Source organism: Lepeophtheirus salmonis, chromosome 3 (genome assembly GCF_016086655.4).
Source record: "Lepeophtheirus salmonis chromosome 3, UVic_Lsal_1.4, whole genome shotgun sequence".
In the NCBI taxonomy this organism is placed as follows: Eukaryota; Metazoa; Arthropoda; class Copepoda; order Siphonostomatoida; family Caligidae; genus Lepeophtheirus; species Lepeophtheirus salmonis.
Genome location: NC_052133.2, coordinates 39,718,393 through 39,733,590, shown reverse-complemented (window position 1 = coordinate 39,733,590; position 15,198 = coordinate 39,718,393). Strand labels below are relative to the sequence as shown.

The window sequence follows — 15,198 nt, the reverse complement described above, 5'->3', positions numbered from 1 at the left end:
GTTCAAAGCAAAAATGTTCAAGGCAAATCTTCCTGACACAAAGGTGATGATATGAATATAATTCTTTTTATTGTATCAGGATTTCCTGTAGAAAAAATAACTCGATAAGTTTCTAGGTAGGAACAACCCTTGGGTTTCTGATATACCAGCACCAATCCCCAGGACGTCCGTACATTCTATAAACATAAATCATTTTGAAGAACATAGTATTTAATTTATGTACATAGTTCATACACATTGCCATTTTGTCAATTATATTCATTATAATTAATGGAAAAAGTGTTAATTAAAATGCACGGTTTTTTTTCATAATTGTTTACATTGTATCTACATTCTTTTATTCATTTTTATTAATTATCAAAAGGATTGACTTGGAATTGATACTTGTAACTGGAATGGGACTTTAAAAAAGTAAAAACCTTTTACCATAGACCCTATATTCTAATTATAAACTTGAAAGAAATCTGAGGACTCGAATTTTACTCCACAAAAGGATTAAAAGACTCAAGCTGGACTCGATGAAAATATTTAAAGACTCGGACATGGGATCAAACACTTGAGACTCGACATGAACTTGCAGAATGAGGACTTTTTATCACCTTTGGTTAGCAAATTTTCTAAAAATTCAATTTTTTTTTTTAGATCAATGCTCACAATTATACTACCAATTCTAAGATAATCATTTACAAAATTTGCAAGCCTTTGTAAATGCTTTTGGATACGCTAAAAACTGGGCAAAACAGTGTCTGAGATCCACACCTACCACACTATCGCTTTTGGAGTCCCACCGGTTTGGTTCTTTTGGGACAGGTTGAGCGGAGATATGTCTTGGTGGACCCCAAGGACAAAAAACCCTTGACTGGGCGTCCAAAACAGACAACGAGAAAGACGATGCTCCTGATGGTATTGCCTGTAAGCCTAAGCGAGTTTCGGTCCAATCCCTGCCTGTCGAGACCACAGCCAGCCGAGAAAAGATAAGAAAGCGAAAATATCTTCATAGATTGAGCAAGAAAAAGTAATCTTTGTTGTGCTTGTGAGCTGTGATTGCCGGTGTGTAAAGCAAACTAAGACAGTAAATGAATGGACATCATAAATACAAACAGTATGTTATATAGTTATGACTATAGATGAACAGTTTGGAATGAAAAAACTACTTCAAAAATTAGAATAGGAAAAACAGTTGTTGTGTTATTTAATAGGTTGTCTTTGTGTTAATTTCTCTCTCTGAGGTAAGCATTATAGCCTATCTTTGGTGTTAATTGTTTTTAAAATGCACTATAAAATAAATATATATGAATTTAAATAATATTAAAATGTTTCCCTGTTCTAATACTATTTTAAATGTAGAAAGTTCTCCTCTTTATAGCATTAATTAATTTTCTCCCCCAAAATCATGTAATAGGTAACCGATATTAACAATGGTCTTAATTCAGCAATACCATATTTTTTGCTCTCACCCTCTCCTTGTGCTTTATTTTTCTTACAAATTACTCAATTCTATCTATAAGAGATCTTTGTAAGGAAAATATATACAAAAGGAAAACGGTTTTGATCCTTGTGATCTTTATTCTTTTTTATTCATTTTTTAATAAGTTGTGGGAACGTTAACATCTCCGTCTAAAAGAAATTTCAGCCTCTCTTTATCGTATATTGATTTAAAAATATATATATATGAAATTAAATATAATTATAGAAGGGCATCTGCAAGATTATATTTGGGTGAGGGTGCTTGGTTTTTTTCGAATTTTTTGACAAAAAAAAAAAAAATTAACACTTTTCGTAGTAAAATTCGAAAAGTTAAATTTTTTCGAAAAAAAATTTAAAAATTGACATATACAATTTTCTTGAAAAAAAATTCAAAATTAAATTTCAAATGTAAAATTTTCTGAAAAAAAAAATTCAAAAATTAAATATTTCAAAAATCTACTGTAGTCCATAAAAAAAAATTCAAAAAATTTTCAAATATAAATTTTTTTTCAAAAAGCCATAGGTAATCACAGAAAGTTTGATTTTTTAGAAAAAATTTGCAAAATTATACTTTAAATATAAGATTTAAAACAAAAAATCCAAAATCCATAGTTATTAACAGAAAATTAATTTTTTGGGAAAAAATTTAGAAAATATAATTTCAAATATAGAATTTTCTATTAAAAAGTAAAAATTCCTAAAGTTGGAGGGGGTGGAGCCCCCAGTCAACCCCCTGTGGACGCCCCTTTCATAATATTTTCCATGTTCTAATGCTACTTTAAATATAGAAGTTCTCGTCGTTAAACCAGTAATTCCTTTTCTCCCCCCCTGCCAAATCATATAAAAGGCAGCTAATATTAACAAGGGTCTTAATTCAGTAATACCATATGTGTGTTTCCCGCCTTCTTCTCCCGCTCTACACAAAACTTATCTCTACTCATGACATTTTTCGATTCTTTATTTTTATGCATACAAATTGATTTAAAAAGTGTAGGAGTAATGCAGATTGCCAACTATAATTTTTATTTTTATTGTACACACACCGAGAAACAGCTTTTATTTATATATATTTGCTTGACACTATAACGCCCAATTCGTTAATGAATAGTCAGAATTTCTAATCTATAAAAATTAGAATTATATATTAAATGATTGGCTGTTGGTGGTACTGTTTATAAAAAAGATTATTTTTGTGTATAATAAAACCTCTGAAATCAGATTTGTAACTTCTTTAAACTAATGATTTTAGCACTTTTTCGATGTGTCAACACGGCAAGGTCATAGGTAAGAAATTCAATTTTTTTTTTCAAATTTATAACCCATTGATTATATATTTGCAACATAATCAATTAAGTTTTTGAGGATTTTTTTTTTTTAACTGCTCACATCGAGGATTCCAAAGTATTTGTATCAAATACGTATGACAGTAAGGAAGCATAGAATTTAAAATTTACAAAAGAGCTCTATTACTTCACATCTTTCTGTCACAGATACTCTTATATATTTTTATTTTTTGAAATATTAGAATAAATAAAAACCATGCCTTGAATGAATTATAAATATACTTACTATATTTATGTATAAAAAATATACATTTTAATATAAACGTACATATTTTCCCATAAAAAAAGGACATTTAAAATATTAAAAGATTCCAAGAAGTTAACTGTTATTGCTTTTTAATAAACAGTAGGGGAGACCGAAACAGTTGCAATACATTTTGTTTTTGGCTCTGTGACTCGGAAATAGTTTGAATTAGGTATGTTCACATCGAAACGTTTACTGAAGAATATTTATCCATTTTGGGCTTTCATCCCCACGAAGTTTCCATTCTGTTTAACCGCGTATAATATTTTTTGAAAAATGGTTCTAGAGTGCAAGAATCTCAGAAAGCGCTTATGCGTAAAATCACTTGTACAAGTAAAATTGAATAAATTAAAAAAAAATGAATTAATTTTTACAGACCAAATGCACTCATTTTGCCTTCTCTAATAAGTAGTGTTGGGTCGGTCCTTATTTATGACCGAGGATCGTTGTCCAGTCGAGTCCGATTCAACCCTACTTGTTGGTCCTTAAAGAAGATAAAATCTATCCCTTGTGACGTCAATGAGGGTATGTTTCATTTTTTAAACATTCTGTTATAAATTATACCTAATACTACGTAACTATACCAAAAGTAGCGCGCCATTATATCTTATTAATTCTAATTTCTGAGTTAGTCCCCTTTCTCTATCCCCCCCCCCAAAAAAAAAAAAATCATTTGTAAGCCCCTATATTTCATGAAATTTGCCCTTAACAAAAATTATATTTTTATTGAATAAGTTTCGACTATTATTGAAATACAAATATGAACTTTGATACAATATCTTTTGAATTTTGATGAACTTATATCAACTGATAGCAAAATAATCAATAATGATTCAAATGATATAATTTATAGCAAAAATAACCCCTGCTTCTGTCGTCAGCTCATGACAATAAAAATTATCATGTTGTGAAACTCGTATCTCAAGGTATTACGGAATTTTTGTTTCTACACTTTGCCAATAAAGAGGTTCATTGTTGCACAGTACACACTTAAGATTCTAATCTACTACAACCGTACTATGCCGAACTTTTCTAATAGAAGACCATTTAACTCCTCAAAATCAGTTTTTATTTGTTTATTGTAGAAAAGCGCCTATTGCAACTTCTCTCCGTCTCGTCTTAGTACATGTGGAGAGGTGGGAAAAGACAAGTTTAATGCCTCTGGTTGGTTGTAAATTTAAGAGTAATCAATTCCAAAAATATACAAAAATATAAAATGTTTTTTTTTATAAAAAAAGAAAATTGTAAAATATGAAAAAATTTATACGAAGTGATAATTATATTTTAATGAATGTTTCTTCCTTATCAATTTTTCAATTCATACAGAAAAAAAGATACGTTTCATTAATTTTTGAAGAAAAAAAAATTCATTTAATGCTCCAAATCCTATATTTTATAGTATATGTATATTTTGCCAACTTTCAAAGTCGTATATTAAAAATGTAAATATCTAATAATAATTTATTATGCTGATTATATATATATAGATAGATAGGGGCGGAGTGGGGCTAGTGAACACATTCGTGAAATATCAATGACTAGAGTAGTATTAAATAAGAGCAATACTTTCTGTATTTGCAATTTGGGGCTGTAAAAAAAATTCATCCGTGTTATGAAAAATGGATCATATATAATTTGTTCGCGTATATATTAATAGAGAAATTTAGAAATGATTAAAGTTAACCCTGAAACACTTCAATAATGCTGAGCTCTTTATATAAGTAGTAGAGATTGCCTTTCTCCCCCCATCAGAAATGTTTTATATTGCAGTTTTTTTGTAAATTATTTCTGGTAAGTAATTTGGAAAAACCATGGAACGACGTTGTTGAAGACAACTCACTCGGGGAAATTGTACTCTTGAAATTAATGTTCATAGGGCTGCATCTGGTCATTCCTAGAGAATGAAATATACTTAATGTATGTAGACTTCAAAAAAGATTCCTATGTCAAATGGAGTAATTGTAATACTTAATCAGTGAAACTCAAGCTTACCAATTAAAAAAAACGATACACTCCAAAGAAAAAACTAATTTTTTTATTGATTATTGATTTTTCTGATATAAAAAGTAGATTAGCCACTCAGCAGAGTGCATACCTCCACCTATCGCCATTTTTCCTCAATTTATTTTTTTGCTATATGTGATGGCATTTTCTATATAAAATACATAAGGACACCAAATTTGAGCTCTATACCTCAATATATTCTAAATTTATGGTCATTTATGCATTTTTAACGTTGTGTGATACTTTAACTTCTCAATATTGAATGGCTTCTTACTCCGACCATACTTAATCTTTCTAACCATTTTGATCAATATCGATTTGTAACTTTTGTCGTAATCCAGGGCACCAACAAAAAAAAACAGAGGCAAAAAACTTCGTTGCAGAGGTAAAAATACTAAGAAAATCACAATCGAAAATTATTAACAACCAGATTTGACACGAAAAAACTCACGATATTCAAGTACTGGAATTGATGAAGGAATTAAAAAGATTTTTAAAAGTAATGTTTTGTTTATTTGTGTAATTACCTCCGCAATGAAGTTCAACGGAGGTTATGTTTAAGCCTTTGTTTTTTATTTGTGACCAGGATTACAACAAATATAACAAACTAATTTTGATCAGACTTAGTACGAAGATTATACCTGTATGATCACAATAAAAGGCTTGAGAAGTGAAGGTAAATTAAAACTTAAAAATGTATAATGGACCATACTTTTAAAACTTATTGAGGTAAAGAGTTCAATTAAAGGTTTTGTTCGCTACCGAGCTTCCATTCTAGTTAAATTTTTAGTTTTTGATCATGGAGTATAAATAAAAATATATTTCTTTTCTTTTGAACCATTCCCCTCCGTTTTCTCTTTCATTATTAATAAGAAAATAGTATAAGAAAGAGGTTATGTTTTCTTATATGACTCAGATTTTAAATAATCACTCCACGAAAGCATCATTTACAACAGGGATCTTTAAACTTGGGGTCAATAGGGATCTCTCCAGTAACTTCCAAAAAATTAAACTTTTATTTTCCTACTGTTAAGCTTTTCTCCATAAGGTTCGTAATATAATTCCTTACCTGTCGTGAGTCAGAAGAAACACATTGGAGAGTAAAATGTCCACACATATTGTAGTTTGAAGACCCCCGATGAACGACACCCTATTACGAAAGCTAAACTGAGCGTAATAAGATTTCTTTATAAAATTGACTAAGCAAAAAAAAAAAAACTATTTTCAAATAGATTAAAACAAAAATCTCCAAGATAACTAAAAAAATTTAAAAAACTAGAATGGGAACTCGGTTGACCGCAAAACCTCCGCCTAAGATCAAATTGAATTATGTGTCTCATTTTTTTTGAAGAAGCTATGGTCGATTATGCATTTTGAATTGACATTTTGTGTTACGTTGACCTTTGACATTGACCTTTCCAAATATAATAACCTCCTACTGCGAATATATATAATCTTCCTAACAAGTTTTGATCAAAATCAATAGCTAACTTTATGGCTAATCCTGGTGACTAAAAAAATAACTAACAAGCAAAAAAAAAACGAATTAAAAACAATACCTCCGTTCAACTCCGTTGACGGAGGTATTTTGAGAGAAAATTGTTACCTAAGGTTACATTCACAAACCAACAAGGCACTTAAGGGGGCAAGGTAGGGTTAAGGGTCAACTTAAAACCTCATAGAGCTGAATAGTATTATAAAATGGCATAAATGCTGTCATAGAAAGTAGGTGACAAAAATTGGAAAAAAATATAAATGGTGGGCCTTCTTCTTTTTTTTTTTTTTTTTAAGAGTGACCTTTCATAAATAAAAATTATTTATTAAACAAAGAATATCTAAAAAAACCGTCATTTGGTTAAATTCATTCATAAAAAGGTCCATTTTTTAATATTTTTTTCAAAATTTTATACCAAATTATTTTATATTAAATTTATTCAAAAATGCCACAAAAGGCTTAAAAAGTTAATATAACATGATTTGGTATAAAATTTAAAAAAAAAAATATAAAATGATGGGCCATTTTCTTTTTTGAAACAAAGAAGTACCTTTTAATAAATAAAGGTAATTTATTAAACAAATAAATAAAAAAAATTCTAAAAATATCCGTCATTTGATTAATTTCATTCTAAAAGGCCACAAAAAAGCTTAAAAAGGTTTGTATAGCATTATTTGGAATAAAATTTGGAAAAAGTATAAACAAATATTTTCCTTTTTGGACAAAAAGTTGACCTTTTCTTTAATAAAGGCCATTTAAGGAGATTTTTTTTTTTTTTTTCCATAAACCTGTCATTAGATGATTTTTTTTTCAAAAAGCCTGCAAAAAGTCTTAAAAATGTTCATATAACATTATTTAAAAAAAAAAAAAAGGAGTATTTTGTTATTGGTCTCTTAAAAATAAAGTCGAAAAAGTGGCACCTATATTATAGTTTCTATTATTATTTTTCTTCCATTATTATTATATCGTCTGTATTACAATCTAATCAACATTTTAAGCAATAAAACAAATTTTTTTATAGATATTTTCTATGATTTAAAAACAAAAACATGTGTTTCTAAGGGGTGTAAAGAAAATAACGTCATAAGTCCACATAAAGGAGGAGGTTAAAATTGTGGTGTAATGAAATTGTATATGTACCCCTAAAGTAGAATCGATTTTTTTTTATTGTTTTTTCAAATTCGAGTCATACTTGGATCCAACACTAATAAATTTACATGTAAATTAACAATATATTACCTTTATGTAACATGAACATTATTAATAAATATAAAGTCTATATTGGTCATGCCATTGATCCAAAGTTCCAACTATATATCGTTTACTTACTTCAAATAATATATTATATATTTTTGTAAAAAATAAATAATATATTATTTGTATGATATTTGCAAATCATTACGTGTTTTTTGAAGTTAGGAAGGAAGTTTATTTATTTGTTTGTTTGACATGTCGTATTTATTGCTCCTGATACGACTATTAATATCGAACAAACTCCTCTCTTTCTCTCTTATCAAGGGCGTCCGCAAGTTGTTTGGAAAAAACTAAAAAAATTCTTGAAAAAAATTTTAAAAATCCAGAGTTGTTTGGAAAAAACTGAAATTTGTCTGGAAAAAAATTTCTAAATTAAATTTTTTGCAAAAAAAATTATAATATCAAATTTTACGGAGAAAAATTTCAACGTATCCTCCAGCCCTCCTCCCTTATGGACGCCCCTGATTATTGCCTAAAAAAGTATAATGTGGAAATTTATAGACATTCAAATGAAGGAACCCGTTAAGAAACGGAAAAAAATCTTTCAAAGGATGAAATTCATTTGGAATATATTCTCTAGATTGTGAGTAATAGCATTTTGAAATGTTTATAAAAAAAGAAACTAAAAATAAACTTGATAACCTTGACCAGTGAACAATATTTGGGAGGAGAGCAGCTTAGCTGTCATTAGATCAGCTGCAAGAAGACGTGAGAGGAAAGAAATCAATATCAATCCAAGAAAATGTGGATCTGCCCCAACTTTATTCCCATGTCAATTCTCAATTTTACTCCGAGTCCAACAGGAACTTTAACACATAAAACTTCCTTACAAATCAGCAGATATTGTTTGTATGTTTTCTTCTGAAATGATGGGACACTCTAATTTACTTATTTTATTAGTGGATGGAATTTTTACAAACTGGGGAATTGAAGGAGATCATTTAAATTTTTAAATATTTATTCATAAATATTATATTTCGTGTTTTATATTAAAATACTAAAGAGCATGTTCTTTTTCATATGAATAGAGTTGTAAATTCTAAGGATGTACTTGTGTCTGAACTTTTTAATAGTTGACATTCTGAGCAGCATTTTTGAATTTTTCCAGAGCTGTTATCATTATTCTATAATTCTTGAAGAGAGAACATTTAATGATTACGTCTTATGAGAACATCTGAGTATAGAGTGTTTGTGCTCATAAATGAATAAGAGGAACACTGATGAATTCTTGGAAAGATATAAATAATGATGAATATCCGGGTTATTTTTTAGTTGCCCCGTTTTTTTGTAATTGGATTTATAAAGAAATAATTTTCTTTTCCAATGCATTTTTCGTTATTATTTAACTCCTTAGAAATTAATTTCCTTTCCTAATACATTCAATTACATTCAAAACCTAATTGAACGTTCATGTGAGCTCATAAAAAACGAAGAGCAACCTTGAAGATTTGTTGAAGAGTTATAATTGTAAGTCCGTGTTGGACTCAGAGTAGAATTGGGGATCGACATCTGAGTAATTCCAGCAAATATAACCTAGCTATAAAAACGGAGTGGAGTTAGTGCGTATTCCCTTCATCTCATGGCTGCTCGCAGCTAATTTAATAAAACGTCATGACAGCTATCCTTCTTTTCTCTCAAAAAAAATTTCAAATTATCAGGGTGACCACGTTAGTTTAATCTATGTTGGATTAACTAAGAGTATAATTGAGGATCTAAAACAGATTAATTCCTGTCTAAATCCTTGCTTGATGCAGAGATCTCACTTATTTGTACGCTGGACAACCTTAGTTATGAGTGTAAATCCATGTTCTACTCAGAGTCGAATTGAGGATCAACATGCAAATACATTCTGGTGCCGCTGTAGGGAGGGGGTAATTGTCCTTTCTATCTATTTTTATACTAATAATTAGTTTATTATTATTGGATTTATTGTTCATTATAGTTTTTTTTATGGTGATTGTTTATCTTTGGAAGATACAATTTAGGATTTCATTCACAATGTGAAATTGAATTATTTGTGTACATTTATTAAAAAAAAATTCATATATAATGACTAAAATGATATAATATAATGTGTAGATAATATCATGCAAACTGTTTTCGTATTTCAAGAAAAATAGTTGGTATTTACTTATCTTACAATTTCATTTCATTTCAATATTATATACCACGGGACAAAAACCCCTTCAATATGATTGATTAAAATCCTTCGCTTTGTTATACCAAAAAAATACCCTTGATTATATTTTTAAAGCAATAAAATACTCAATAACATTCACATGTTATTATTCTAATCAAATGCAAAACACATTATATCATATTTGTATAAATTGAACTTTATATCCAATTCTATCAAATCACTCTCTAACAAAACAAGACCATTATAAACTAATTGTTGATTGGTCCATAAATTGCTTACGAGCATTTTATTTACAATAACAATGTAATGCACATTATTTCGAGATTGGCTATATATGTATTTTTGTACTTATCTCTTTTGTATCACTCAACTTTTTCCTATCCCTATACATTAAAAAAAAAGGCTTAAAATCATGCAGTAGTTAACTAGAAACATATCGCTGGAAAAACAACTATCACCTTGAACTCTGTTAGGTTTTAAATTGTCCACTGCCCTATGTTCAATTTTAAGGAATGAGATATTTGTAGGGAAACATTACAGTTGTATTTTCATCGCGCTCTACAAAAGTCATTTTTTGATCGAGGGTGTGTAAAATGATTGTACATTATTGAGCTAGATACTTTTTTTTGTTTTATTTTTACCGTCATGTTTCCTCTTTCTATAGGATATATTCAGTCAATGCTAATAGGAAATTGGTTTTCGACCGTATCGGTCTAGATCAAACGGTTCTGGTTCTTGAGCCGCTAGAATCAGAACTGCAAAAGTCGAATCGAGGCCGTAATATATTGCTTATCGGTCTCGGTTCTTGTTCTTTTTTTTCTAATATAGATATAGAAAGAAAATACCATATCTAAAATTAGCATTAATCAATAAGTCAATTTTTTGAGTTTTTTTGTGCAATTGCAGCTTTTTCTAATGATTTTCTTACGTTGCCAGAGTGATACAGTTTCATCTGAGATCAAAATATTTAAGGGCTTCATATTTTCACCGTCTGTACCAGACGGTGAAAATAAAAGAGAGAAGGGATGGGGTAGATTATGGATCCAGGTCCGCCACTAAGCTTATCGGGGCCTATAATATCATAACTATGATATTTCTTAAGCCAACGTTTCCCAAACTTTACTATGCTAAGGCCCCCTACACTAATACCTTTTTCGCTAAGGTGCCCTTGATAGAAAAAAAGGTATACTATTCAAAGCAATCCTCAATTCTCCATCTTCCTCCCCCCCTAGCTTCCAATCACGGTCCCACTTTTAAAGCCATTGTCTTAAACAACCTTAGCTTTCGGGCCCCTGGTGGAACTAGGTCCACTACGAACTCTGTGTATAAGGTAGCCGTAGGCCTGTTTGTATTTAACATAATTTCAAGGCCAAATTTTCTAGTGAATCCCTTTGTTTTAAGTGCCTGTTACAAAACTGAGCCTGTATTTTTAAAAAACGAGACCGAAACAGAAACCGTTGAAATTAAATAACCGAGACTGGGACCATTAGAACCGCTGAACATGAACCAGGTACAAATTTGGTTACAGCTTAACTAAAGCTAATCTTAGCTCTCCCAATAAATGCTTAGGACATTTATAAGGGGAAGAAAAGTAGAAAATCGGTAGTTGACTATAATCCAATAAAGATGAGTAATGGATGTTTTAGGGTCAGAATATCGTTTCAATTTTCAACTAAACATAAGATTTTTATATGCACGAAGGTCACTTAACCTTATTCCAAAATAGCCTACTCTTTTACAATTTCCTGTTATAAACAAATTCAATTTCCTCTTAACAAACCCTCTTATTTTTGATAGGTAGAAAGGTTGATGATTGACGATCATATCCACATAGGATCTTCATTTCATATATCAAACTTTCATCCAAAAATAGAAATAAATTAGACCCAAAAATATATGATAACTATTCAATTACGTCATTCTTAAAAACTGATGTAATATTATTTATAAGGTGGAAAATTCAAGGTACTTTCTAGTATGGGACTTTTTTTTTACATAGTTGGCAATAAATTTCAAAATCAATACCTAAAATACACAGAAAATTAATTTTTATGGAAAAAAATCAAAATGAAATTTCAAAAAAGAAAATTTCAAAAATCTATAGCTACTCACAAAAAGTTAAAATTTTTGAAAAAAAAAATTCAAATATTAAATTTTCTGGAAAAAAAAAAATTAAAAGTCGGTAGCTATTCTCAAAAAAATATTACATTTTTTGGTCTGCTACATAATTTACCCGAATGACAAAAATAAATCTAGTAAAAAGCAAAATTCCTTTTTTTGGGAGGGGTACAGTCCCTCCAGCCAACCCCCTGCCGACGACCCTGTAGTGTTCTCCTTCTAAACATTCTTCAGATAGTCAGGGCTACCATGAAAATCTAAGCAACCAAAAAAATTCATTCCAAAATCACACAAATTACATTTTTCTATGTAAAAATTCACACCAACTTTCTAAGGACATCCCCATATTTTTTGTAAAAGGGAGCAGACTAGTAACGACTAACGAGTCCTATATCCAAGGAAGGGCACTCCAAATTTTAGGGAGAGGACAAGACCGTAATGAGGATTTTCTTTGATGGTTGAATAGATTGAGGTGATATTTTTATTTATTTATTCTTGAATTTTTTAAATGATGTTATTTAAAGATTCATTTTTTAACCCCTTTGTTTTTTTAGAAAAGACCATTATTTATTTAAAATATGTTTCTTTTAGCCCCAATGTAATAATAAACGGCTGCCAAGCACAATATCCTAGGTTGTGGTCACAATATATAATAATAGTGTGTTAACTATGCCCAAAATAATGGGAACTACGGTTACCCAGGCTTTATATTGCTCAAAATATAGCAGTTTGTAGAAAAAATTAACAATTCAGGAAAAACAACAATATTTTCAAATTTTTAGTAAATATTAACCTAAACTGTTTTTTTTCAATTTATTTCAATATATTGGAAAATTGCAGAGCATCCCAAAAGACGTCTAACCTTTATATATGTCAAAGCCAAACTAACATTGAAACGTACATTTTCAGCATGTGTACCAACGTAATACAAAATATATTTGAATATTGAATTATAATTGAATTCGAAATTAATGGTTTCTTTTTTACCAAAGGAGTATACGAGTACGTACTTTAAATGCTTTAATTTACTCTGTTTAAATAACTTCCCGAAGATACACAAACGTCCAATTTGTACCTCAAAAAAGAACATTCAGGGCCGTTACTAGGATTGTTCTTTTTTGGGGTTTGCGTGGGCAAAATATTTATATTGTCGAATGACCTTTTCATTATTATAACTTACTTATTTCAAATTGAGACACACTTTTGAGAACATAATTTCATTTTGACTAAAAAACCATAGCCACCCTCCCTCCCCACCTTCAAAGTCACGTGCTTAAAGCCATCCGCTTATGTAACAATTGAATAATACCAGTGAATTCTACCCTTTGGGTCATTTGATAAAACATCCATAATTTTTGTCTTAAAAAATTTATTTTTTTTACTAAGAAAATGCTATTAAAATTCTAACTGTAGCGCTTGAAGATGGGTCAATGAAGGATTTTTTAATTTCCTAGTTTCTAGACAAAAAGGACATTTGGGAGGAGGATTATATATATATTCTTTTATATGAGGGTGTGATATTTGTAAGACCCCATTTAAAATTTTACACGCATATTTGGTACGGTACGCAAAATCCACTGTACGCTATGAACCATGGGTCCGCACTGGTGGTTCACGATACTGCATATACAATTTATAATTGATTTTCTAATTGGCAGTGTTAAAAAAAATAATGAAAACATGTACTTATGTTGTGTCCTTAACATTTAATAATTAATATAATATTTTTTTTTCTCTCTTACTAAGGCATAATGAACCTGAAGCATTAATTAAATATCATGCCTATAAATATATAAGTATTATATAAAAAATATTGTATTGTAATTGGAATTTCGTAACAGTAGTTTGATAAGGTATCGTTCCTATAGGTATAGGAGATTAATGAGACAAGTTTAGGTAATTAACTTGCTAGAAGTATATTATGGTAATTCTTTTTTTAGTATTTAAGATATTCAAAAATGTCTTCTTTTTTTCTAGAAAAAAAGTCATAAAGATTTTTTTAATAATAAGAAAAATCATCAGAAAATAAAAAAGACAAAAACCATTAAAATTTGATGTTTTTTAACCTTTCAATTGCATTTTCTCAGGAGTCGGGGATAATATGTTCATATACGAGGATCGTCTGAGAAGTGTCCAACCTCAACGTGAAGATAAAAGCACTCGTAAATAAAAACTAGTCACATCTATCTATCATTTATTCATAGTTACTCACCAAATTTTCAGCCATTTTGGACGAATAACGTTGATGTGAAAAAAAATTCTGAGTTTTTAAAAATACTTTCAATATTCAATATTTATTACTCTACAGACTTCTCCAGCTTATTTACAGAAATAGGATCATTGCAGGGGGGAAGTGTGTACAATTACAAGGAAAAAAATCACAAGTTTTTTTCTCAAAAACACTGAGATCAACTCACTCAAACGACAGTTAGAGAACAACTGCTTGTCCAAAATGACTGAAACTTTGGTGAGTAACTCTCAACAGATATTATATACATATGTGACTAGCTTTTATTTACGATTGCTGTCATTTTCAAGTTGAGGTCGAAAACTTTCAGAATCCCCTCGTATCTAAACAAATTGTAAATTAATCAAAAAATTATCAAAAAGGAAACCAACTTTTTTGTGTAATAATTGATATTTTTCATGCTCAAGAGAAGTCTTAAAAAACGGTAAAATACTCAAAAATTTCGATTCAAAAATTCTCAAAAACAGATTTGATGCAAAATAAACTTTTTACAGATTTGTGATCAACTCGTCAATTACCAGAGGCGTCTGCAGATGCTAGGCTGGAGGGGTTGTACTAAAAAGTTTAACATTTGAATTTTTTTACCAAAAATATTATTACCAAGATCCCCTCCACCAAGTATAATCCTCAGACGCCCCTGCTTACTAACAGTAAGGAATAAATCTCACCTATGACTAAGCCATGTGACCGAAAAATAGCAGAATATTCTTCCGCTGAGAGTATCCCATCTCCATTTTTGTCTGCTGCCTCAAATGCTCCTTCTAAACTCTTTATCTGCTCAGGAGAAAGAGTTTCGTCATCATTTTCCATGGCATGCTTGTGTCTTTGTCGTATGACTCGTGCTGCATGCAATGCCATGTTCTATAAAAGAAAAACATGAATTAG

The 15,198-nt window shown here is 29.8% G+C and overlaps 1 protein-coding gene across 1 annotated transcript in view; it reads right to left on the bottom strand.

Moving 5' to 3' along the window:
• Positions 1 to 15,198, bottom strand: part of LOC121115088 (troponin C, isotype gamma) — a 43,307-nt gene that overhangs the window by 25,323 nt on the left and 2,786 nt on the right. The window contains exon 2 of the mRNA XM_040709251.2: positions 14,982 to 15,174. Coding sequence (XP_040565185.1) covers positions 14,982 to 15,171 — 190 coding nt within the window. The 5' untranslated portion in view covers positions 15,172 to 15,174. The remainder of the gene's footprint in view (positions 1 to 14,981; positions 15,175 to 15,198) is intronic.